The sequence below is a fragment of the Carassius auratus genome, chromosome 39 (genome assembly GCF_003368295.1).
Source record: "Carassius auratus strain Wakin chromosome 39, ASM336829v1, whole genome shotgun sequence".
In the NCBI taxonomy this organism is placed as follows: Eukaryota; Metazoa; Chordata; class Actinopteri; order Cypriniformes; family Cyprinidae; genus Carassius; species Carassius auratus.
This window is the reverse complement of record NC_039281.1, coordinates 3,093,500-3,117,327: the sequence shown is the minus strand read 5'-3', so window position 1 is coordinate 3,117,327 and position 23,828 is coordinate 3,093,500. Positions and strand designations below refer to the sequence as shown.

Here is a 23,828-nt window from a genome sequence, read left to right as displayed (position 1 = left end):
TCTTTCTAGTCATGTGAGTGTCACCTGTGAATAATCACACCTCATCTCACACTGCTTCTAGAAATCACATGTTTAGTACAGCACAAACTTGTTCTGCTCATGAGAATTTACTGTCACAATAAACATATAGAGGCACTTCAGTCATTAACCTTCACTCAAAATTTCTGTGTCTCACTGATAAATTAGTAGGATAATAATTTATTTTCAGTATTTGTAAGTTTTTTTTTTTTTTTTTGACAAAAGGGTCTTAAATGTTGTTATAATATTCGAATAATTGTCTGCTATTAAATATTTCTGATGCCACATTATGATTTCAGAAACTACATGTAAAACAAACAAATAAATAAGCAAGGAAGCATCAGGACTAGTGAATTTCGGGGGGAAAAGGTAAAAGTAGATACAATTTTTGAAAAAATAAATAATAAACAAAATACATAAATTATATACTAATCCCATAATTGTCTGCTACAGATGAAAGTAGTTTAGTAATGTTTGTGATCTCGTATCATTTGAGAAAGTACATGTAAAAAAACAAATAAATAATTGAATGAATGAATATTGCAGGTGAATTTCAAAAAAGTTTCAAGTGTAAAAAAAATTGTGGAAAAAGTAGTAGTAAATAAAATACAATAAATAAATGGTAAAATAAAATAATAATAATGCTGTAATATTCCCATAATTGTCTGCTACTGATTAAAGAAGTTTAGCCTTGTTCGTGAATAATTAAATAATAATATAATAAATATTGTATTGCAATTTTATTTTAAAAAAAGTTAAATGATTAAAATGGTTGAAAGAGAAAAAAACATAAAACACTAGAAAAATACAACACGATTATATTTGAGTGAATAATAATAATAATAATAATAATAAAACAGCTTAAAGGTGGTTAATAAAATAGTGACCAGTCAGATAGTAAAACATACAATTTCCATAATAGAAATATATAACATTTAGTCCTAATCCAAAAAGTTAATATAATATAATATAAAATTATATATATATATATATATATATATATATATATATATATATATATATATATATATATATATATATATATATATATATATATATATATATATATATATATATATATATATATATATATATATAAACTTTTTGGATTAGGGCTAAATGTTATATATTTCTATAATGTTATATATATATATATATATATATATATATATATATATATATATATATATATATATATATATATATATATACATATATCTCGCAAGAAGCAGGTTCGGTTGCATGTACTCGTGCCGTCTGGTCTGTCGCCCCTCCCACAAACCTCAGCTGATGCAACATCACAGACAGCTGAGCTCACAGAGCTCGGTATAAAACAGGCTTCCGTGAGCGGAGCTACACATCTCAGCCTCTCGCATTCATGGACGGAACAAAGAAGCGGTCAGTGGAAGAGTTTGGCGAGCTCTCGGGGAAACACTCGGAGGAAATCACGTTAAAATGGTCTATACACAAGCTCTCGTGTTCGGGAACGGGATGACCGTCAGGAGCGAGCCGGACAACCTGGCAGAGGACCTGAGCTTTCTAAAGCACTTCAGATGCGACAGAGACCAACTCAAACACTGCGGCAGACTCATGAAAGCACAGAGCTCATCAAGTAAGTATCATATTCCTGAAACCGGGGCGAGTTGTCACAGGGGCTCTGTCTCACTAACTATAAATTCAAAGTCTGGGTTTTTCATGTTGATTTTAAATAACCTAGCTCATAAATGTAAATTTGGTATGTAAAAAAAAAAAAAACACGGATGTCATTCAAAGCAAAGGTCAATTTAAAAAGTCAAACGAATGTTGATGCCAGTTGTCACGTCTTTTGTTTCTATTTTTATAAATTTCTATTTTATATATTTAAAATTGACAGAATATTACCATTCTGACAACTAACCCCATATATTGTGACAATGTATTAAAACTTCCTTTTTAATGTTCAAAAGCGTTTACATTAGACGTGATTTAGATGACACTCTCACATGAGTAGGGATGTACAATGCTCCAGTTTTCCAAAATTGCAACATTAATTCTGGCTATGGTTCATGACCGCTTAGATCAGCTGATGGCTCTGTGTTACAGGCTGACGGTGTTCGTTTCTTGATCCTAATCTAATGAGCCATCGCTCGCTCTCAAACTGCTGAGGCATGAAGTTTCCTGTCTGATCAGCTGAGCCTGACACAACCTTCCTATTTACTCATTCACAGGTCTGGGATCTGAGTGCAGTTTGGAAGAGGAAGGAGAAGATGATGCGTGTCTTCAACTCAACCTGTCCAAACGCATTGAGAAGTGCCTCTATGAGGCCAAAGGAGCCAGTCTGAGGTGTCAGGAGCTGCGTCTGCCCCGGCACATGACCGCACGTGTGGCCCGAGACATCCTTCGCTCATCCATGGATGAGCCGTGTGGGATACGAGGCGCACTGATCCACATGTTCATGGAAAGCAAGGGCACACTACTAAAGCTGGGCACCATCATTCCCGATCAGAGTCTCACACCGACCTTCGAGGTCTCGGTGGTCCTGCAGCCTGATCTGAGCGGATGGCCTCCGCTGAAGATCCTGTTCGGAGGCGGGAAGGTCTTGAGCCTCAGACGTGAATATCGGCTGATCAAACAGAAACTCTATTCATCCGCCACTCCTACTGTACTTGAGTTTTATTAAAAGCGTGGTATTAAAAATAAAAAGGAGAAAACCATGTCTGAGGTCTCCCGAGGAGGACAAGTTTAGGAAAAGTTCACTTTGCACATTATTTTTAACTGTTACATAAGTGTATTTCCAAGTTTACTGAAAGGGGTTTAATTTTGATAATGTTGAATGTCAGAAGTTGATCTTGTGCAAATGACATTTCTTACACTGAATGAACAGCTATGTTGTTAAAATACTGCATTATATATTGCCTAAAAGATCATTAATATACATACAAATAGAATGTGTATATAACAGAGCACCTGATGCAGAAATATTATCATTCAACAGTTTTGGGTCAGGAATATAAATTTTTTTTTTTTTAAGTCTATGCTTTATAAAATAACTGGTTTCTATTTTAGTTTATTTTAAAATGTATTTATTATTTTGATGGCAAAGCTCCACTCTTAAACCTTCAGATGTCACACTATGTTGATTTGCTTATCTCGTGCTCTGAGACAAACACTATTGTCAGGTGACACGACCCGTGTCATCAGATCATCTTTGGGTGTGCTGCGACTGTGAATGTTCGGCTGTGATTCTTCACTATTGTTTACTGATGTTCAGGGATATAGGAGGGTGCATGTTCTGTATGAATCACCCGGCTGATGTAAGCTGACATCATTCATGGATATCGGTGTGTTTTCTCGTGACTTTGAACAGGACAAGCTGGTATTGTCCTCCCAGTGAAGCATTTGTACTAACAGTTTTTGTCTGAAAGCACAAGTTGAATAAATTATTCTTAAAATACCATTGTGTAATTGCAGACTCCTGTTTTATTAAAACATTTCACGACACAATATACAAAAACACTGTACACAAAGACCCTGTACAAAACTATGTTTTTTCTAAACGTACAGATGTCAAATTATTATGACTCTCTTTAAGAACGAGAACAAACTGAACGTAGTACAGTAGGCCTTTAACTGCAATCCAAAGCATCCATGATCCTGATAGGGCAAAAAAATCAAGTTTAAAGAAACTTAGGATCCATCTTCATTCCTACAGAAGAAAAAAAGCGTTCTTTTATTGCTCTTTCCTCCGTCGATCAGCATTCCACAACTGATAAGGCGATAGTAATCTTTTTGAACAATGGCTTGTAAGGTTTCATTCTCCGTTCTAGAAAATGGCACCCTGATTTCTAACCATCCAGTGGTCAAGACGGTGGTACATTCAGCTTTTTTAAAAAGACCAATAACAGCTATATTGTGACATCGAGTCAAAAACTTTGAACTAACTGCTCTAAACTCAAACAAACACATGGTCAGTGTGTCCTGTCCTGTGTGTCTGGTCTCAGGACACACTTGACCAGTTTTTCAGGTCTAAGTAATTCATTCAATTACCATTCAGTAACGATTTCTGTGAAAGAGGGTCAAGCCCTTAAAAAGTCCCTTCTTTATGTGTCCTTCTGTAATTGGACTGTTGAATTGCTGTGTCAAACCACCGAGGCATTGAGTAACTAAACTTAGCCAGAACGTCTTAAAGAAACGGAAATAAAGCCTATTTGCACTTCCATAACAGCTGGAGTGAGACATCTCAGTTCACTTTTTCATCTTCATATCGGCTTCAATGGCACTGCGACGCCCCCTGGTGCCTCCATCCTGGAAGAGCAGAGAAGCAGGAGGCTGTGAGAGAATGCAAACAGCCTGTCATCCACTGCCCTAACACACCAGACCATCAGTGTGAGAAACTAACTAGCTTTGACCTGGACAGGAAGTGTACGTGTTACTAGAACAAACGAATCATCTCAGAGAGACAGTGGCATCAGAACTGCGCGATACATAGTAACGAAACCGAAGAGTACAAGCTTAAAAACAACAAAAACTGATTAGATAAACGTTAGGGAAAGAGCATTAAAAATGTGGTTTAGGAGTAAATTAGTTGACAGTTAAAGCTGCACATGGAAGAATTGTGTCTTAAGGTATTTCTTGACGATAAAAAAATATTTCAAAGGTAAGTTTACGCAAAAAAAATAAATAAATAAATAAATCCTCACCAAGGCTAAGGGTTAAGGCTAAAACATTTAAATTGAGAAGCATTATTTGCATTATTACACTGTAAAATGTATTTAATCTTGGGATGCAAAGCAAAATTTTCAGCATCATTCATACAGTCTTCAGTTTCACAATCCTTCAGAAATAATTATAATAGGCTAAAAAATATTGTTGTGGAATCTGTTAAGAATACTTTAATTCAGGACTCTTTTAATAGAAAGTTCAAAAGAAATTTTTTTTTTGAAAATCTTTTGTTACAATTTAAAGCAACCTTGCTGAATAAAAAAGTATTTCTGAAAAAAAAAAAAAAATAGAAATAAATTATCCAATTTTAATTTTTAATGGATTATTCTGCTAAACATATAACAATGCTCACAACCTTTTAGCATACAAACCTGGATATCATTAAAAAAAAATGGTCCAAAATCAATCCTGGTGCAATCGATCAGCTCGAACCAAACAGAGAACTGTCACAGAACATATGTGTGTGTTTGTGTTTGGTAAGAGGGGACTGGGAAATAACTGATCTTCAACCTGGATACTTACAAAGAGAGAGAGAAGGAAAGCAGGAGAGGCCATGGATAGGCTGTCCTGTAGAAGGACAAACAGCACAGTGAGAAAAAGAGAGTTCACTATTTAAAACCGATTCTAAAAATAGCCAGAGAGACAGACATGAACAACAGAGCAAAAGCAGGAGTTTTGGGAGCAAACGCCAGGTATACTAATCTAAAACATCAGAGACATGCGCAGAGACCAGAATGACCAGATGTTTTATGAGCCTTATCACTTCGTATATTGTCCCGACGGACTTACATTCACTTGACCCATTAAATAGTTTTAACTTTAGTTTAATTGCTATAAATAATCGTTTTATACTGACAATGCAGTGATTTGATGTAGCCTTAAATGACAAGGATGGATGGGATATCTGGTGTGTTCCCTTTGAAACATGACGATATAATAAAGAAATATATACATATGTCATGCATGTGCAAAATGACTGACAAAAGATTGTAAGTAGATAGAGATGCTCTTATTTTATTGTTCAGACAATAAAATGATTTAATCTACCTATTAATCACTTATAAAATCAAATCTACTCATGATATTAATTATTCATTAACATTTACACATTTAGCAGACTCACTCTTTTTAATCTGGCTGACCATTTACATTGCCAGTCATCTGAAAAACATCTCACGATGACTTCAGATCAACAAAAGGTTTGCTTTCCTAGATTGTGTTTCTAGATGGTTGTGGACTAAATCAAAAACATGAAGTTTTACAGCGGGTTGGATATGGACTTGAACTCAGGTCTCCCGTATATAAACATGTTGGAGGATGGAAAGTTTTCCATCATGGTCATCTGGTCACCCTAGAAAGCTTCTCTGCATGTAGACACACGGCTGAGAAAGAAAAGGAGGATGGAATCAAGATGGAAAAAGGAGGATCCTATGAATGTAGATACTGAAGGGAGGATTTGAGGAGTTGATGAGTAATAGAGACATGTATACGTGTTAGCCGGATGAAGATTAAGGTGTTCATGTATGTGTGAGTGTGTTGGAACCGTTTCCATGACAAGCGCAGCACTCCAACACAAACTCAAATAGATGGTGATGAAATGAGCGTCCAGTCATCTGAATGATCACAGTCACACAGCAAAAAATTCAGTGTGAAAGCATCACTGAGACTGAAACCATGCAAACAAAATAAAAATACTCTTGACTTCGGTCTGGTGTGTGTTAAAAAATAAATGAAAATGGCACACAGATTCGACAAAATAAGACACCAAGAGCCTGTTTAACCCAACACTTACACCACATACACGGATACACTGTTTACATAAATCACATTTCTATCCTGTCTATAATATAGTGATATACACTACTGTTCAAATGTTTGGGGTCAGCCAAAGTTAAGACGTTTATAATGCTGATAAATATTTCTAATTGAAATAAATGCTGTTTGACCTTTCCGTTCATCAAATAATACTGAAGAAAATCCAGAAACATTGTGCAAATGTTTTCTTGAGCAGCAAATCATATTAGAATGGTTTCTGAAGGACCATGTGACACTGAAGACTAATGATGCTGAAAATTCAGCTTTGCATCAAAGAATAAAATACATTTTACAATACGTTAAAATATTTTTCTAGCATTTTTGATTAAATAAATGCAGCCATGGTGATCATAAGAAATGTTTTTCAACGTAAAAAAACAAAACACATACTGACCCTAAACTTTTGAACGGTATTTTGCATGCATGCATGTAATGTATGTATGTACACATTTATTTATTTATATGAATAGACATCCACACACACAAAGAAAGCAGACAGACAGATATATAGATAAACAGATATTCCGTCCACATTTCTGAAAATGTTAGATTATTTTGCGTATAACCACACTTGTGATACGATCATTTACAGAACAACTAGGCCTCAAATATGGTGCCATGTGGAAACCTGGAAGAGAAACTCTTGAGGGTTAGACTCCCTGTGTTTGTGCATGGGTTAGTACAGAAGTCACCTCACCTGCAGTGCCCTTGATTCTCACCTGCGAGTTCATGTTTGTGTGTGTACAGCACTGACCTTCTCATTAGTGTCTTGTTTGGAGTTGTTCCTTTTCCTTCTGGCTGGTGGTTCTGGCTCTAAATGAGGGTCTTTGTGTGCAGGACTCAGGGTCTACATACGAGACTGTGTGTTAGTGCAAGTAACGCTAACCTTACTGTCAGGGACTTCAGCAGTTCACTCGTGTGTGTGTGTGTGTGTGTGTGTGTGTGTGTAAGGGACATAACGTCTTTAATTTGGGTCCTATCAAGAAGGGGTTTCATCTATGAGCAGCATGTGGAAACCAAATTGCTTCTGGATCATTCTTACAAAAACATGTTCAGCCCCATTTCTTCCAAAAACAAAAAAGTACAGTGCATTCAGACAGAATCAATAACTCACAAATGCTGTAGTTTTAAAAGTTTTATATATCTTTTTTTTTTGTATATATTCTTGTATTTTAAAAAGTTTTTTTTTTTTTCACATCCATCCACACTCCATAGTCCATAAAGATGCCTCTTTGAAAAGCATTTTATTGCACATGTATGCAATATTTCAGTTTTTATTTTTTTCGTTTTAATAAATATGCAGGCATTAGAAGTCTGTTTTTAACTTTGTCATTATTGTATGGATTGCTGTGAAATTATGTGCATTTTAGCATAAGGTTGCCACATAATAATTAAGGGGTCTGAGTACTTTCTAAATGCACTGTATTTCATATTTGCCATAAAGAAACAGAACCATTTTCATGTCAATTTAACGTGGTTCTTATTTCATGCTTCTCATTTTGGGTTGAAATATGAACAAGTTTTTGACAGGTTTTGTGAGATTCACTATATACAAGGTTTGCATTTCTGAGTTTGTAAAGAAAGTATTTGGACAGTGACACTTTTTCCTGCATTTCAGCATTTTTGGATTTTAAATAAAACTTAGCTCAGGGACTGAGTGCTGAAACGACTCTGAGCGCAGCCATCCCATTAAGAGCTAGAAAATCTATTTGTGCAGATTACCTGTGAGCATTACAACAACGTCATGTGCAGCCCGTGGTCGCAAATCCATTTTGTGTGTATTGACAACCATTAAGTCTGCAGGCTAAAGACATTACGAGTTATATTTCCTGATGATGCATCAGTTTGTGCTTTCCCATTCAATCTCAGATGGACTGAAATCAGGTCAATATGCAGGTGCTGGCTGTTTGGTGCCATTGCCAGCCGATAGTTTGAGGCAAATGGTTTTAAAATTATGTTTTTAGGACACTTTTGAATTAATGCTGCTTCAGCAGAGACAGAATTAAGAGCCAATCCCACAGCGTTTTCCTCACAGATAATGCTCCATGCTGTGGTGCACAGGAAGATGTTTTTCACTTTCCTTTCTATGACTCCGAGCTTGCTCTTTCTAAACCGTTACACGGTCCACAGCACTTCACTTCATGTCTACAGACTCTTTGATGTACTCTGATGTCCCGTCCTTGAGACATTTGAAGCTTCCAGCCTGCTCTCTGAAAAACATCTCAGCCTATATCCTGGATTTGGATAAAGTATCTTGATTTGTTCTAGAGCTGCTATTTTTCTTCATAACTGCACATGCATTTCAGTCAACAATCCAGTGTTGTTACTGCTAACTAAAACTGAAATTTTTATATTTAAATATTTTTTTATTTTTGTAAATGTTTTATATTATATAAAAAAATAACATTAAAACATATTATTTGAAAAAATTAAAAAAGTTTTAAAACTACTATAAATTACAAAAGCACATACAATTACTAAAATGAAAAATATAAATGAAATAATTAATAAAATATAAATGATTATAGCTGTATATAATGCATGTCTTAAATCTCCTTTAATGTGTTCCTGGTTCTTTAAGCTCTCTTTTGTCTCAATGAATGATCTGCTCTATTACATCAATATAAGTTTGTCTATTAAATGTCACTGGCCAAATAATTAGCAGTAAAAGTGTTGCGATTATGTCTCCTTATAGTGCTCACTGTGTGTGTGTGTGTGAGACGATATTCCTCCAACCTTCTCCACAGCATCTTGTTTCCACTTGTGCTTTGTGTGTGTGTGTGTGCGTGACTATGCATGTGTGTCCCTAACCTTCTCATTGGGGTCTTGTTTGCGGTTGGCCTCCCTTCCGCGCAGGCTCTTGGTGCTGATGCCTGATTCTGATGTTTGCATGATCAGCTGAGTGGCCAAGAACTGCTGGATCTGTTCCAGAACGTCCCTCTGCATCTCCAGGGCCATGTGGTAGACATCGTGATCCGAGCTGTTATACATCACCGCGTTCTGGAACATCAGCATGATGTCACGCTGGAACTCCGCCGTCGTGCGGATCTGCCCAGACTCAATGTTCTTCTTGATGGCTGATAGGTCCATCGGTCTGAGGAGGTGGAGATTTCAGAGATTACATCTTGGATGTTCTGATGGTGAATACATTTTCAGGTGAACTATTCCCTTAATAACATGCTAACAAATAAACATGAAGATGAATAAATGCTTACTAATGTTTAGTGCCCTATGAAATTAATCTAATTTTTTCCAAATTCTCAAATTGTAGTTATTTTTTTTTCCTTTTTTTCTATTGAATTAAATATCAGTAGTTATAGTAATTAAAAAGCTGGTCTCTGTTCCCTTGAAATCATTAAACTTATACTATCTAACGACAATATATTAAACCAAAATTAAATTTTTAGGGACCTATAAAATGTTTTAAGTTTTCACATTTTTCTAGATTTAATTTTTATCATTTAAATACTTGTTAATAAAAAGCATGGGAAATTGAATTCATGAAACTAACTATTTAATTATTTATTACAATTTGTATAATAATAATTATAATTATAAATGTAAATGTAATAATTATATATGTAATTATAAATAATAATAATAATAATAATAATAATAATAATAATAATAATAATAATAATAATAATAGTAAAATAAATGAACTATGAACAGTTTAATTAATTTCAGAAATTCTGGGTTGTCTGAACATTTTTCTGGATTCATGATTTAATAAGGCTTTATTATTAATATTTACAGATACTTGTCCATATCTTGATTTGGTTTATTGCATTCATATGCTTTTGGTTTATTCACCCAAAACATATAATTCTGTCTAATACAGTAAATTCCATTTTGATGATTGGCTTCCATGATTATGTTCACATTTTCACAGGGCCCTACACACTTAAAAGGATAAGAGTATCTCATCTTGATACCTGTGTACGATGCTGTGATAACCTGGGGCGATGTCATCAGACACAGGTTGCAGAAACACACTTGCATACCTGAAACACAAAACAATAAATGACAAACACATACAACGGTGCTCATCATAAAACAGAAGCTGATGCAAGTATGAATGAGAAGCTCACCTGTGATTGGCCGCTGCCCGCCACACCAGCATGATGGCTTTCTTCCAGATCTTCTGAGCCTGCAAGGCCTCTTGATCTTCACTACACATGGAGCTGAGAGAGAGAGGGAGTTGTTAAAGGCAGACAAAAGATTAAAACACTCATAATACACGCTAACATACAAACACAGACACTCACAACTGTGATGAGGCCGGGCTGCTGGCGGTGGAGTCCGCTGTGGTGTAGCGCTGAGAGTGACTGCCGTATCCATCCTCACTCTCACTGGCAGGAGGATCGACCTCAGAGAGATACGGCCCTTCTCCGTCCCCATCGCCACACTCTTTCATCTCCATCCCTTCATCCACATCCATCTCACTGCCTCCATCCTCTTCCTTCACCTCCTTCAGCATTTGAAGAAGGAATATTAAACGCAGAGTTACTAATAATTTACTATTCATTTCTAATTTATAACGAAGCTAAAAGTTATTTGTAAATAAAGTATGTTAACATTGTGAAATATTACTTCAATGTCAAATAACTCTTAGCTGATACCTTTGTGTCTTTTGCCGAGGCTGAGCTATCTTCGGAGTCCAGACAGGGCGTCACAGTCTCTGGCTGAACCCAGTCTTCCCCCTCACACTTCACGGCCAGAATCGGGGTTCTGTTCTCCTGCTGCTTTTCCTCCATCCCTCCTTCTCCCTCTCCTTGCCGGTCGCTCTCAATCTTAATCTTAATCTCAGAGTCCTGGCTTTGCTCTGTATCAGGGGCGGCAGGCACCACAGTGTCGCCTGTCACTCCGTCAAGCGCTTCGGTTTCTGTAGCCTCCTCTGCCAGAACCTCCATTTCTCCCTGCACACCTGCAGGGTCAGGGCAGCTCTGTGGAACCGCTGGGGCAGGACTCTGCTGGACGATGGGCTCTGGTTCTGCCTTAAAGGTCTGTGACTCCCAAGGGCTGGTGAGGGAGTGGCCCCCGACCACTGGGTCCTCACAGAGAGAGAGAGCCGCCTCCACCGCGGCTGCGTCCAAAACCTCCACAGGATCATCCACCTGAGACAGAAGGATTTCAATACTTCATTTCAGATTTGGCAACAGAAAGTAAAAGCAACCAATCCCATCATCACAACGGTCCATAGTTGCTTGTATGCGTGTCTGTGTGTATACCTTCTCCTCAATGATTGCAATGATGTCTCCCACGGTCTCCAGGTCCAGTTCGTGTGCCATGTAGGACACCGACACCACAGTGTCCTCCTCCACCAGCTCGGCCTCTTTCCCCTCCACCTCTGCCAGCGTGGATGACCCTGCCATTACTGCTTCTGCTCCAGAACCTTCAGCAACGGCTACAGCTCCTACACACAACAAGAAACACATCTCTTAGAGTACTCTTACTATGGTTAATCTGCTTCATGAGTGCTCTGAAGAAATGATGACACTTTTTAAGTTAACTCAAAAATGAAAGTTCTGTCATTGTTTACTCACACTTACCATTGATCCAAACCGGTATACGTTTCTTTCTTCTGCTGAACACTAAAGAAGATATTTTGAAGAATGTTGGTAACCAAACAGTTCACGGTAAGCCACTGGCTTCCACAGTATTGAAAAAAAAGATACTATGGAGGTGAATGTCTACCATTAATTGTTTGACTGTAGCCACTGATTTGCATATTATGGAAAAAGAAAATAGTATGGAAGTCAATGGCTACCATTAACTGTTTGATTACCAACATTCTTCGGAATATCTTCTTTTGAATTCAATAGAAAAAAATAACTCCTACAGCAAAAACTGGAGGGAGTAAGTCATGACAGAACTTTAAATTTGTGGTGAACCCTTTAAAGGCTGAATTTGGCCTTTTAGATCAGTGCCATTTCTTTGAAAGAAATTATTACTTTTATTCAGCCAAGGTGCATTATAATGACCAAAAGTGACAAATAAATTTAAAATGCAACAAAAGATTTCGATTTCAAATGATTGCGGTTTTATTTTTTATTTATCAAAGCATAATGGAAAAAAAGAAAAAATAATATATAACTTTAATATGAACAGTGATAATAAGAAATGTTTCTTGAGCAGCAAATCAGCTATTAGAATGATTTCTGAAGGATCATGTGACACTGAAGACTGGAGTAATGATGCTGAAAATTCAGCTTTTCATCACAGGAATAAATTATAACATGGAAACCGTTTTAACAGTGTTACTTTTTATTCCTGTATTTTGATTAAATAAATGCAGCATTGTTAATCATAAGATACTTTCATTAAATAAATAAAAAATCTTTCTGATCACAAACTGTTATTTGTATTAACGGTTATTCTAAAATATAATCCAAGAAGTAGCGCAGTCAGTGCAGTCTGAGTGATTTGTGACTGGATGAAGATTATGGGATGAACTGCACATCACATGACACAAACTGATCACATGACTGCCTGAGCAAAACAAACTGACTTCTACAGAGAGAGCTGAAGAGAGGAAAACAAAGATCAAAGACCTGTTTTGGGCACAGAGAGGTGGTCCGGGGCGGGGGGGACCACTGTGGGGGTTTTAGTGGGATCAGCACTGACAGGTTGCTGCACTGGGGTGGCACTCTCCAACAGACGAGATAATGTAGGAGCATCTGACACAGAGAGACACACATATATAGCGCTACAAACACACACACTAAAGCACACAGCTACTTTCACAGTAATCAAACCACACAGTAATAAATGGAATACAGAGAGCAGGAAATCTAAAAGTTGAATGCAGAACGCATGGAAAAAAATGCTAAAGAATAGCCAAACCAAAGCAAAGAGCATAACTCAAAAATCAGTGTGTTCAATGACACAGAAAATGTTTAAGGTTGAAGAGAAGAACACACATTTAAAACAAACAGAAAGAAGAGTGTGTGTGTGTTTACCGGCTGTAATGTCTTGATTAGCAGGCAGAGCAGTTGCAGCAGTGTGAAGCTCAACTCCATGAGATCCATTACTCAAACCTGTGGCCACATCCCCTTCAACCACCTGCCCAGAACACATACCCACAACAATTTATCTCCACTTTTAATGATAGTCAAGGTTTCGTGCACCAAAACCAATCATAGGTTAGTTTCTAATCTACACTGGGTTATTATCATTAACTAAAATTAACACTATTTATAATTTTTTTTTTAATTAAGATGAAATAAAACCAAAATAAATATTAAATGAAAAACCTTACATGCAAATTCAAAATATTGCCTAATTAATATGAGAAAAAAAAGAAAGAAAAAAAAAACCAATACATTTGAGAAAAGTGCATAGGAACATTATTACAAAATTCAAATGAAAACAAAAAACAAAAACATGTTGCTGGGGTATGTTTCCAGCAATAGCCAAAAATACATTGTATGGGTCAAAATGATTTTATGATTTTATTTTATATCAAAAATCATTAGGATATTAAGTAAAGATCACGTTCCATGAAGATATTTTGTAAATTTTTGTAATTAAACTGTAATTATATAAAAACTTAATTTCGGATTAGTAACATGCATTGCTAAGGACTTCTTTTGAACAACTTCAAAGGCGATTTTCTCAATATTTAGATTTTTTTTTTTACACCCTCAGATTACAGATTTCCAAATAGTTGTATCTCGGCCAAATATTGTCAGATCCTAATAAACCATACATCTATGGAAATCCTATTTATTCAGCTTTCATGTGATGTATAAATCTCAATAATTAAAAAACAAACTGGTTTTGTGGTCCAATGTCACATATATTAATATGAAAATGTTGAAAATCTATAAGGGTACATTCATAAAACTAAAACATCTCTATACAACCTGCTTTCTGACTTATATTGGTAAACATGCGTTTTTTTTCCGACAGAAACGGTTCTTGACTCGTGAACGAGTCAGTCTATTGTTCGTTATCTGGCTCGGCTCTCTGTTCATCTTCACAGCAGTTCAGTCAGTGTACTGTTTGAGTAAATGTATTACTCCGGGATATTGGTTTGTTTTAACTCAGAGGGAGTTTCAGCCACATTAAAAAAGTTAACAGCTTAATTCATTTGTGGATTAATGCGCATTAGAGATGCGAACCGTTTAAAACAATTCAGTTCGATTTGGTGAACTGAATGATTCGTTTGCGAACCGGATATCCAGACTGATTTGATTTGAACTCTCTCTCACAACAGACACGGAAGAGAAGACAATGCTGAATAAAGTCGTCGTTTTGGACTACTTTGATGATGTTTTTCTTACCTTTCTGGACACTGACAGTATACCGTACACACAGCTTCAATGGAGGGACTGAGAGCTCTCGGACAAAATCTAAAATATCTTAAACTGTGTTCTGAAGATAAACGGCGGTCTTACGGGTTTGAAACAACATGAGGGTGAGTTATTAATTACATAAATTTGCTATATGGGTGAACTAACCCTTTAAGAGTATGTTGACTACCATGAAATTTGTCTGGGTTCTGGTGACTATTTATAGGACAATATAATTTAGACATGAATGTAGGGTTGAGAAAGGGAGAATGGGTCTGGGACATAACACAGGCAAAATCCTGTTTGCTGTGACATGCCACTTAAAGCCAAAGGCTTAAACTTTTAATCCTTTAAAGTATTCCCCACTCACCAGTCTAGAGCTGGCAGCGATGAGACTGCCCTTCTTCAGCAATTCAGACAGCAGCGGGGAGGGAGGTGGTGTGGCTTTCGGGGCAAGGTGCTTCTTCTGTGGAGAGTCATCTATCAGAGGGCTCAGACCTGACTCTTTAGGCCCTGGACCCGTGACCTCTGACACAGGCATGAAGACGGACAGTCCTTGAGCCTATATGGAGAAATCAAGAGTTGTACCTCTTAGGCTTTAAGTTAGAGACCTGCACTTCTGCGGGAGTACCGTGGTACCCAATGCAACATGGTACCCAATGAGTGCGGCTTGGTACAACTCATGATGGATGATTGCGGGTGCGTGGGATGGTGGGAGAATAAAATGATTTGCGGGACTCCCGCAAAATATAAATATCTAAACATAAAATGGCTAATAACATACATTGTTATTTATCTGTTCTATTTATCAAAAAGAACAACTAACATTAACATTACAATTATTAGTATGCACAAGCTAGGAGTTTCCATTTATATCACGTTAGATAGAATCCACTCACAGCAATGCTGAAATTTCATGCTCACGAATCCTCCCATTTTAACACACGAAGTGTAGACATTGTGAAAGATTCATTGTGCATTTATTCATTGTGTTATGACAGAGCTTTATAAGAGTTCGATGAACTGAGATGTCAGCTTTTCGTGATAATTTAGGGAACGCTGTTTGCTGGGATCAAAATCAAACAATCACTGCAAAACCATTTCACTTGCACTCAAAATCAAACGGTGCTCTCAGACTACTCACACACACAAGTTAATAAAATAAACACTACAGAGCATAAATTAGACAGTACTGAGAAAAATGGATAACACAGCATCCATAAAAAAGTAGAATGTATTTGAGTAAACAGTTTTGCAATTCTGTTAAAAAGTATAGTGCACTGCAGTAACTGCAACTAAGGTGAATGTATAGGCTTACTGTATGTACTGCAAGAATGGTATTGTACTGAATAGTACTTAATGTTTGTATATATATTCAGCACTTGGATACTGAAAAAATACTGCGAGTCCAACAGCAAAGGCCAAAAAGTCAAATAAAACTCTAAATGAATAGCATGTTAAAGTGCACACAAATACTGTAAGTTGTGCAATTGTAAAATCAGGGTCAATGAGAAATTCATTCTGTCTCAGCATCATGTCTTTTTGCTCGAGTCCGGCCTGAGGACTGTGTCCACATCACAAGTAAATGTTGTCTTGTTTGCTAGTCAAATATAAAAAGTTAAAAAAAATAAAAAAAACTCTGGTGTGACAGATCCAGCCTTGATAACACACTTTAGACCCTACTCTTTCTCTCCTTTTCTTCCTTATCCTTCACTTCTTACATGCACTTTGCAGATGATTTGCATCTGTTGTTCATATCAACATTCACCTGTGCCACTTGTGCATTCTGAACTAACTCTTATTTTTCAAAGCTGGTTTGATCACATCATCAGAAACAAGTGTGAATAATTTTGAGTCATTGTGTGTAAACGATGACAACTGTGCTTTAGTTGTGTTCAACTTTTGCTGATTTTGTTTAGCATTTTTCAGCACAAATAATAAAAAATTGGTTTAAGCTAGTGAGAATTTGGTTCAGAGGTTGGGGTTTAGTGTTTAAGCAATTCAGAAAAACTGTAAAAAATAATTGGTTTGTGAATGTTGATGCTGAAATTACAAATATTTGATTGGGATTGTTTATGAATTTATGCTTAGGAGATGTTACAGAACCATTTCGTGTTAATTTCTTAGATGTACTGAAAAAAATCTACAGATTACTTTTATGCGGGCTTTTGCAGGCGGGAGCGGGACAAGATAACATATTTCTGTGGTAGAGGGCGGGCGGGCATGGGTCAGAATCTTGCGGGAGTGGGACTGAAAATTTTAATTAAAAAGAGACAGGATTTCACCTTTGGACTGGAACAGGATTCGTCCGTCATTGGCTGCAATGTGTCTGGCTGTGAGACATCCATGCAGGCAGAACTAGCACTGGGTGGAGAACGTACTGTCACGCTGGGAACTCTCTTTGGTGTGTTTTTAGCTGCCTGGCGAACTGGAAAGAAAGAAAAAAAAATTCTATAAGTTAATCATTACGCAAAATATACATTGCATCCCCAGAAATAAGCCCAAGGTTAAAAAAACAAAAACTAATTTAGTTTCTTTTGTGGAGACATTAACTTAAGAAAGTGCTGAGTGAATGTAAATCTCACCCTGATATGCTGCCTCAGTTGCCCTTTTCTTCTGCTCAGCCTCCTCTTCTTCCTGCTTCCTCTTTCTGACAAGCATGAAGACATGTACACAATGGCTGGTTGTTTACAGAATTTTTGTGTTTAAAATATGTTTAGAAGATTACAAGTAATAAAATGTTTTGTCTGCGTTCAGTTTTTACTAATCATACTGCAAAAATGACAACTTTGATCTTTAATTTAATCAACATAAAACATTTTTTATAGCTGTCAGTACTAGTTACTGATATCTAAATATATATCCAAATGCAATAACTAATAATAGTAATTAAGTCAAAACACACACACACAACATATTTATGAGGAATATAAGCCATTCATTAAAAAATACAGAATAATATGTATTTTTAGAATATTTGTTTTACATAAGATTATTTTTTTAAATCCTATGAAATCCTCTCAAAATACATAGTATATGTATAAAAAAAGAAATATGGTGCATTCATTTCATAAAAAATATTTACCACCATTTCTCAGAGGATTTAAACAAATGTGAAATAATGCTTGTTAAGTGAAATCACTACAAGAGTGTTTGAAACTACATTATATTGGGAGACATGTTAGAAAAAGAAAGGCAAATAACATGACAGAAAAACGGTAGAGAGTTGTCTTACAGCTCTATATCTGCCCACAGCTCCTCCAGTTTAGGGTCCATATGACCTGCCTGGATCAAATCTACCTCTTTCTTCAGTTTCCTGAAGGGACAGAACACATTTATCACATATGTGTGACGGATACAGAAAGCGAGAGGGAGAAGTAGGTGGAGATGTACCTGTATTTCTCCTGCGTGTCTTTAATCAGCCTCTTGAGTTCCTCGATCCTCTCTGCTGTCAATCTGCGCACAATCACGTCCTCAATGGTCTCGACCACCTCCCCTTTCTCACCCCGTTTACGTCTGCAGGGAGTTCGAATTTCAGTGAAAATATACACCGAGATGGTTCAGGTTGCAATGTTAACGATCCTACTATAACATGCTAACTGGATAATAGCCAGAATCCAAGTCTGTGCAAAAAAATCATAAAAAGCTTTATGCGCAAATATAAAGTGCAACTTCTATGCTGATTATTATTTTTCATTGTCTACTGAGACCAGACCATTTGAGGAGCGTAAAATGTTTCTCTTTTGGGTTTTGCAAGCACAATGGTGATATTTAATTAAGATGCTCAGCGCAAATGTTTTAAGGACAAGAGAGAGTGAATTACTTACTTTGGGGCCTCTGTGGTTTCCAGCAGCTCAGAATATTGGGAGGCACAATGCTGCAGAGGTCATGTTGGCATGTTAAAGCAAAAATCTCTAAGCAAACCACTAATACTGATAAAACAATGACAGTCACTAATTTAAATTACCTTCTGAGAGAACCAGTCTGGGGGTCGTCCAGACTCTGAGAACGGCTTGATGGCTCTGCTTACTGACACCCTGACAAAAAATATAACAGTGTGTATCATACACATTTAACAGCAACTCCTTATAAATGATTACATACACTAAAGAAAAATTGGAGTAGAAACAATTTCCACTCAGAAATTACTAGTAAACTTAAACAATTACAAAGAAACAAGTATCACACTGAAATTCATGCAAAATCTTTAAGTCGAAAAACTGAAATAGTATTTATTGTACAATATTCCAGTAATCTTTGTTTTATTTACAACTATTTGGATAATAGATTCAAACTATAAACTTGGAAATAAAAACTATGTTTTAGGACTTTGAAAAACCAAAGTCATGATTTGAAATATGTGAAATTAATATCTATTTATCTATCTATAGGCTACATATACATATATAATTTTATTTATTTATTTATTTTTGTCATTCTGCATTACATCATAATATAATTTTAATCGAAAAAAAGGCAAGAATAGAATAATTTTACTAGAGGTTCCCATATTATGTGCATACAAATATTCTTATTTTTGTTATATTTTAATGATTTTATCCTCAAACAGTCAAAAATGTAATTTTAAATAAAATCTTATATATATGCATATTACACTGCACAAACTACAACTGATCGGTTAAGCAATGTCTGTTGATTACTTATTACTGAAACATAATATTAGGAATTAGTTGTATTAATTTATTAACTACTTATAATACCATTTAATTTACTTCATTACATTATTAATTGAATTACAAATGATCATAGATGTCTTATTATTGAGTTAAGTTGTAATAATCCTATTAAAACTTTACAATGAAAACATGTTTGAGAAAAAAAACTTCACAAGTTATGACAAAAATAAACATTAATTCACTAGTAAATAGTAATTGTGAAACTGTCAATGTTAAATGTTATGTTAAATTACTATTTTCTGAAAATACAGGAGCAAAGTGTTGCACCGCTAATTCATTATTATTAAAAAATTATCCATTAAATATAATAATTATCATAGACATTTTCTTGTTAGAATATGGAAAGGAAATCATATATTATTTCTTTTAAAGTGATTTCAGTTCAAAAATATTTGAAATATACACAAAATAACTATTAACTAATTACGTCCTAACCATAACAATTAACACTCAACTGCCACAATCCTGTGTAAAGAAGATTGTTTCAAATCCTTGCTTAAGGGTTTGAACAATGCCCTCATATATTAGGAAAAGCTCAAATACAGACACTGCTGCGGGATAAAGCTCTGCATTGTTGAACATGCTACAATCCTAATACAGTTGTAAGATCTTGAGGGTTAATGTTTATTCTCACCAGTTCTGATCTCCGCTTCTCATCACTGAGGAGGCCAGACAGAGCTTCTCCCGAACTGACCAGGGTTCAGTCGGACCCAGAGACAGCATCTTGTGTTCTACAATAACAAACTCGTGTTTTTTGAAACTGTATTCAATGCAATTCATAACAAAATTTTGTGGGTGGCTGGATTATGTTGCGATAAAAAAATGCTTATCATAATGCAGTGTGACATTAGCGACTTATTTAAAACAACATACACCATTCATACAACATAAAATAATTTATAATACAAACACAGAACGTGAAATAGCACATTTTGTTCAAGAACAGAGAGAAATGTGTGTTGACAATGTAAACATTGATCGTCTTTGTTTTCATGAAGCCAGCTAGCGCAGCAACTAAACTGCTCACAACAGCGTTACTAAGAGCATTAGTTGCTCTATTTACATGGTATAAAATGCTCTAGAATCCAATTTACAAAGTGCTTTGATTTTAGACTGTATTGTGACTCTGTTTAGGAAATAAAATAACACTTACTTCCCACCCCGGTCGACATTTTCACCTATATGAAACAGGCCGCGCGGCTGGTTCTACTCACTTCCGCCGGCACTATTGTAGTGTAACACCCATAGGAGCGCTATGAGCTGTCGCACAAATATATTTCCGACAGAGATTCCCTTCGCTGATTTCGCTCAAGAGATAGCGGGATCGATGTCCATACACTCCAATCATGACACTCGTTTAGATAACTTAAATTAAGTAAAATACAGAAAACACATAAGATGCACTTTGAGATTATTGAGACTACTAAATAGCACAATGGTTGCAGTTCCCTTATAGTTTATTTATCATGCAGACAGAGGGATGTCATGACAAACGTTTAGTTTACAGTTCCTTATAGATATTTTAATAATGAAACATAAGATCGTGTTATAATAGAAATGGGAATCTGACAAAAATCATTATGTGCATCATTAAATACACGGTGTCATAAATTTTGCATGGTAGAAAGAGTAGTACGCAGTGAAGTATGCTCTATGTGTTGGATTCACTTAAAAGAACCGACTCTTTAGAATCATTCGTTCTGCAATCGGACTTTCCTCGCGCCAGTATGATTGATCAAATTCACCAAAAAGAGCCGGCTCATACGAGTCATTCTATAACCGCAATACTCTTGTTGTGTCATGGACATATAATGCATTTTAATTCTATTTGTGTTAAACTGAATTTTTCTGATTAGCTAAAAAGAGTCATGAGAATTTGGAATTGGACTACTGTGATCGCGCTGTCGCTGTTTGTGGCGCCACTGAATTAATGCGGAGAGAAACTCCGAATATTTTACATTTAACGTTAGCCGAAGAACCCACGTGTGGTTCCACTATTGTTTTAGAAAATGGAACCTTGACTATTTATTTATTGAATTATGTTTTTATAAACATAAATTAACGTATTGCAATTTTATGCTTGAAGATGACAAAGACAAAAGAAAACAACTTTTGAGTCATGAAAAAATAGACTAATACGTGGCCTCGAAAGGCATGGAAGAAAACAGGACCAAAAGGTACTTTTTTACTGTTTTATTTTATTTTATTTTATTTTATTTTCATTTAGAGTCAAGCTCTTTTGTCAAATTATGCAAACCATGTGAAAGTATTTATTTGTGCATAGGATACGTAAAACCATCTATATGAGCAAAGTATTAAAAGAAACAAACATGCCATTTTATTCCACAAATGTTTAAAATATAATATGTATACACAATGCATAACATGAAATGGTGGTGGAAATATTTTGAGAAATACGAAAAAAAAGGTATCTTTTCTAAAACAACACAGGACCAAAATTGGGTAAAAGAAAAGTGGGTGCAATTAGCCAAACACCCTTAAATAGGATTGGGGCTTTGCAAAAACCCAAATTAATAGTGTAGTTACCTTCGCAGCCACCAGGTGACAACAACACACTGCAATTTACAGTGTATGAACGCATATATTTATCATTCGCACTTATGGATGGCCCTCAAAATCCCCATTTATGAGAGACCCATAGCCATTTTATTGTTAAGAAGTGTTCTATTAAATTATATATTACTTCTATAAAGATTTTCACAGTCACTTTTGTTGGTAAGGCTATTGAAATATAGCACACCTCCCTCCTGTTAGTTCAGAGACTTGCTGTATATTTAGGATCTCAAAAGAGAAATCAATATTACAAGCACTAAGTTGTGGCCATCATAGTTATTACTCTTCTTAAATGATCTGAACATGACTCGACAGAAAACTATACATCAAATGCAAATTTTGAAATGATCAAGCCACCCAGGATCTACCAATAATTTAAGCAGACATACTTGTCTTGGAAAATGTGCTTATTTGTCAGGATGAGCTACTGTTAACATTATAATATGAGCATTTTGCCAGCAGAATATACTTAGTATGTACCGTAGTAAATGCACCTTAGTCAGGCAGAAATTATCTATAATCCTAACACTGGGCCTAAAGTGGCAAGTAGGCTACTGCAGTGCAGTAGTTACAGTGACAATTATATTTTAAAGTGGCAACAAATGAGAATCAATCAGCAACACTGTTTTGCTAACTCATGATTTTTAGAAGAATAAGCATAAAGGTCCACCCTTAAACCTAACTGTCAGTGGACTGTAAGCAAAAGTGTGAAAATATGCTGTTATACTCACCCTCAGGTGAGTTTGTTTGTTCATTTTAACAGATTTGGAGAAATTTATCATTACATCACTTGATCACTGCAGAGGATCCACATAGGCTAACCATATACATATGGTTATGTAATGCTACATTTCTCTAAATCCAGTGAAAAAGCAAACTCATCATGGATGGCCTAAGGGCGAGTGGTTTATCAGCAAATGTAAAATTTTTTGGATGAACTGTTCCTTTAATATGAATTAGCCACCAATTTGCCAAAACGTAAAATAGCTACAAATTGCAACTAGTGTTGCATTTTCAAGCCTGAGCATGGATATGATCCTTCTAGGTTCTCTTCTTCAGGACACCTGCCAAATATGCCAGTCAGACATGGTAATTGTGTCAAAAACAATCCTGGATTTCAGATCTGGCCAAATTATGACTAATTAATATAATCCCTGAATAGCTGCATTTTTCACAGTTTACGCTGCTGAGCTGTAAGTTTAACCGTCAGCAGTTTCAGACTAAGAGATCCATGTTGAGTTTCTGAGCACTCCACCAGAGAACCTGCTCTGTCTGTGTTCTACAGCAAATATTAATGAACGCGTATGTCCTCAGGCATCTCTATGGTTATAACTCCATTCACTTAAATCAATATCTCTGTTGCATTTAATTTATGGGCTCATCTTATTCAGCGAAGGGCTGGGAAATTCCCAGGGCAAAAGAAGAATGTGAGGTGAATGTGTGAGGATAAGTGGCTGGGTTTTGTTGAGGAGAACCTCACTGATGTATATGCTTTAATCACATTGGTGTGTCGGTCAGACAGGACCGCACAGTGGCCCGGGGCGCCCAGCCTTGTGGTGTGGGTTAAGTTTGTTGCGTTAATTTCTCATGCCCATAGGGGGTTTGAAGAGCAACTGCACAACAACAGCTGTTGCAGTTGAGAGAGAGGGACAAAAAGAGAGGAGTGACAGATAAAGAAATGGGATGTTGGAGACCAACAGCTCAGAGGCGTAAACACAAGAGCTGT

The 23,828-nt window shown here is 36.1% G+C and overlaps 2 protein-coding genes across 10 annotated transcripts; one reads left to right on the top strand and one right to left on the bottom strand.

The window, feature by feature from the left end:
- Positions 1 to 1,356: 1,356 nt before the first annotated feature.
- Positions 1,357 to 3,451, top strand: LOC113057686 (DNA damage-inducible transcript 4-like protein). The gene is made up of 2 exons (XM_026225155.1): positions 1,357 to 1,630; positions 2,226 to 3,451. Exons 1-2 carry the CDS (start codon positions 1,474 to 1,476, stop codon positions 2,675 to 2,677), a joined length of 609 nt encoding a protein of 202 aa, XP_026080940.1. The 5' UTR covers positions 1,357 to 1,473; the 3' UTR covers positions 2,678 to 3,451.
- On the bottom strand, positions 3,029 to 20,812 carry LOC113057685 (bromodomain-containing protein 8-like). Of its 9 annotated transcripts, none has more exons than XM_026225146.1 (20): positions 20,682 to 20,812; positions 20,163 to 20,259; positions 18,799 to 18,868; positions 18,659 to 18,708; positions 18,225 to 18,347; positions 18,067 to 18,147; positions 17,417 to 17,481; positions 17,117 to 17,259; positions 15,202 to 15,393; positions 13,497 to 13,599; positions 13,089 to 13,214; positions 11,766 to 11,950; positions 11,157 to 11,651; positions 10,803 to 11,005; positions 10,626 to 10,718; positions 10,470 to 10,538; positions 9,346 to 9,628; positions 7,289 to 7,381; positions 5,242 to 5,286; positions 3,029 to 4,326 (listed from the first exon to the last, which is right to left on the bottom strand). In XM_026225146.1, exons 1-20 carry the CDS (start codon positions 20,698 to 20,700, stop codon positions 4,243 to 4,245), a joined length of 2,619 nt encoding a protein of 872 aa, XP_026080931.1. In that variant the 5' UTR covers positions 20,701 to 20,812; the 3' UTR covers positions 3,029 to 4,242. The 9 variants fall into 9 exon arrangements, with proteins under 9 accessions (XP_026080931.1, XP_026080932.1, XP_026080933.1 ...); XM_026225147.1 differs by having other exon boundaries at positions 3,029 to 4,302; XM_026225148.1 differs by lacking the exon at positions 5,242 to 5,286.
- Positions 20,813 to 23,828: the final 3,016 nt, after the last annotated feature.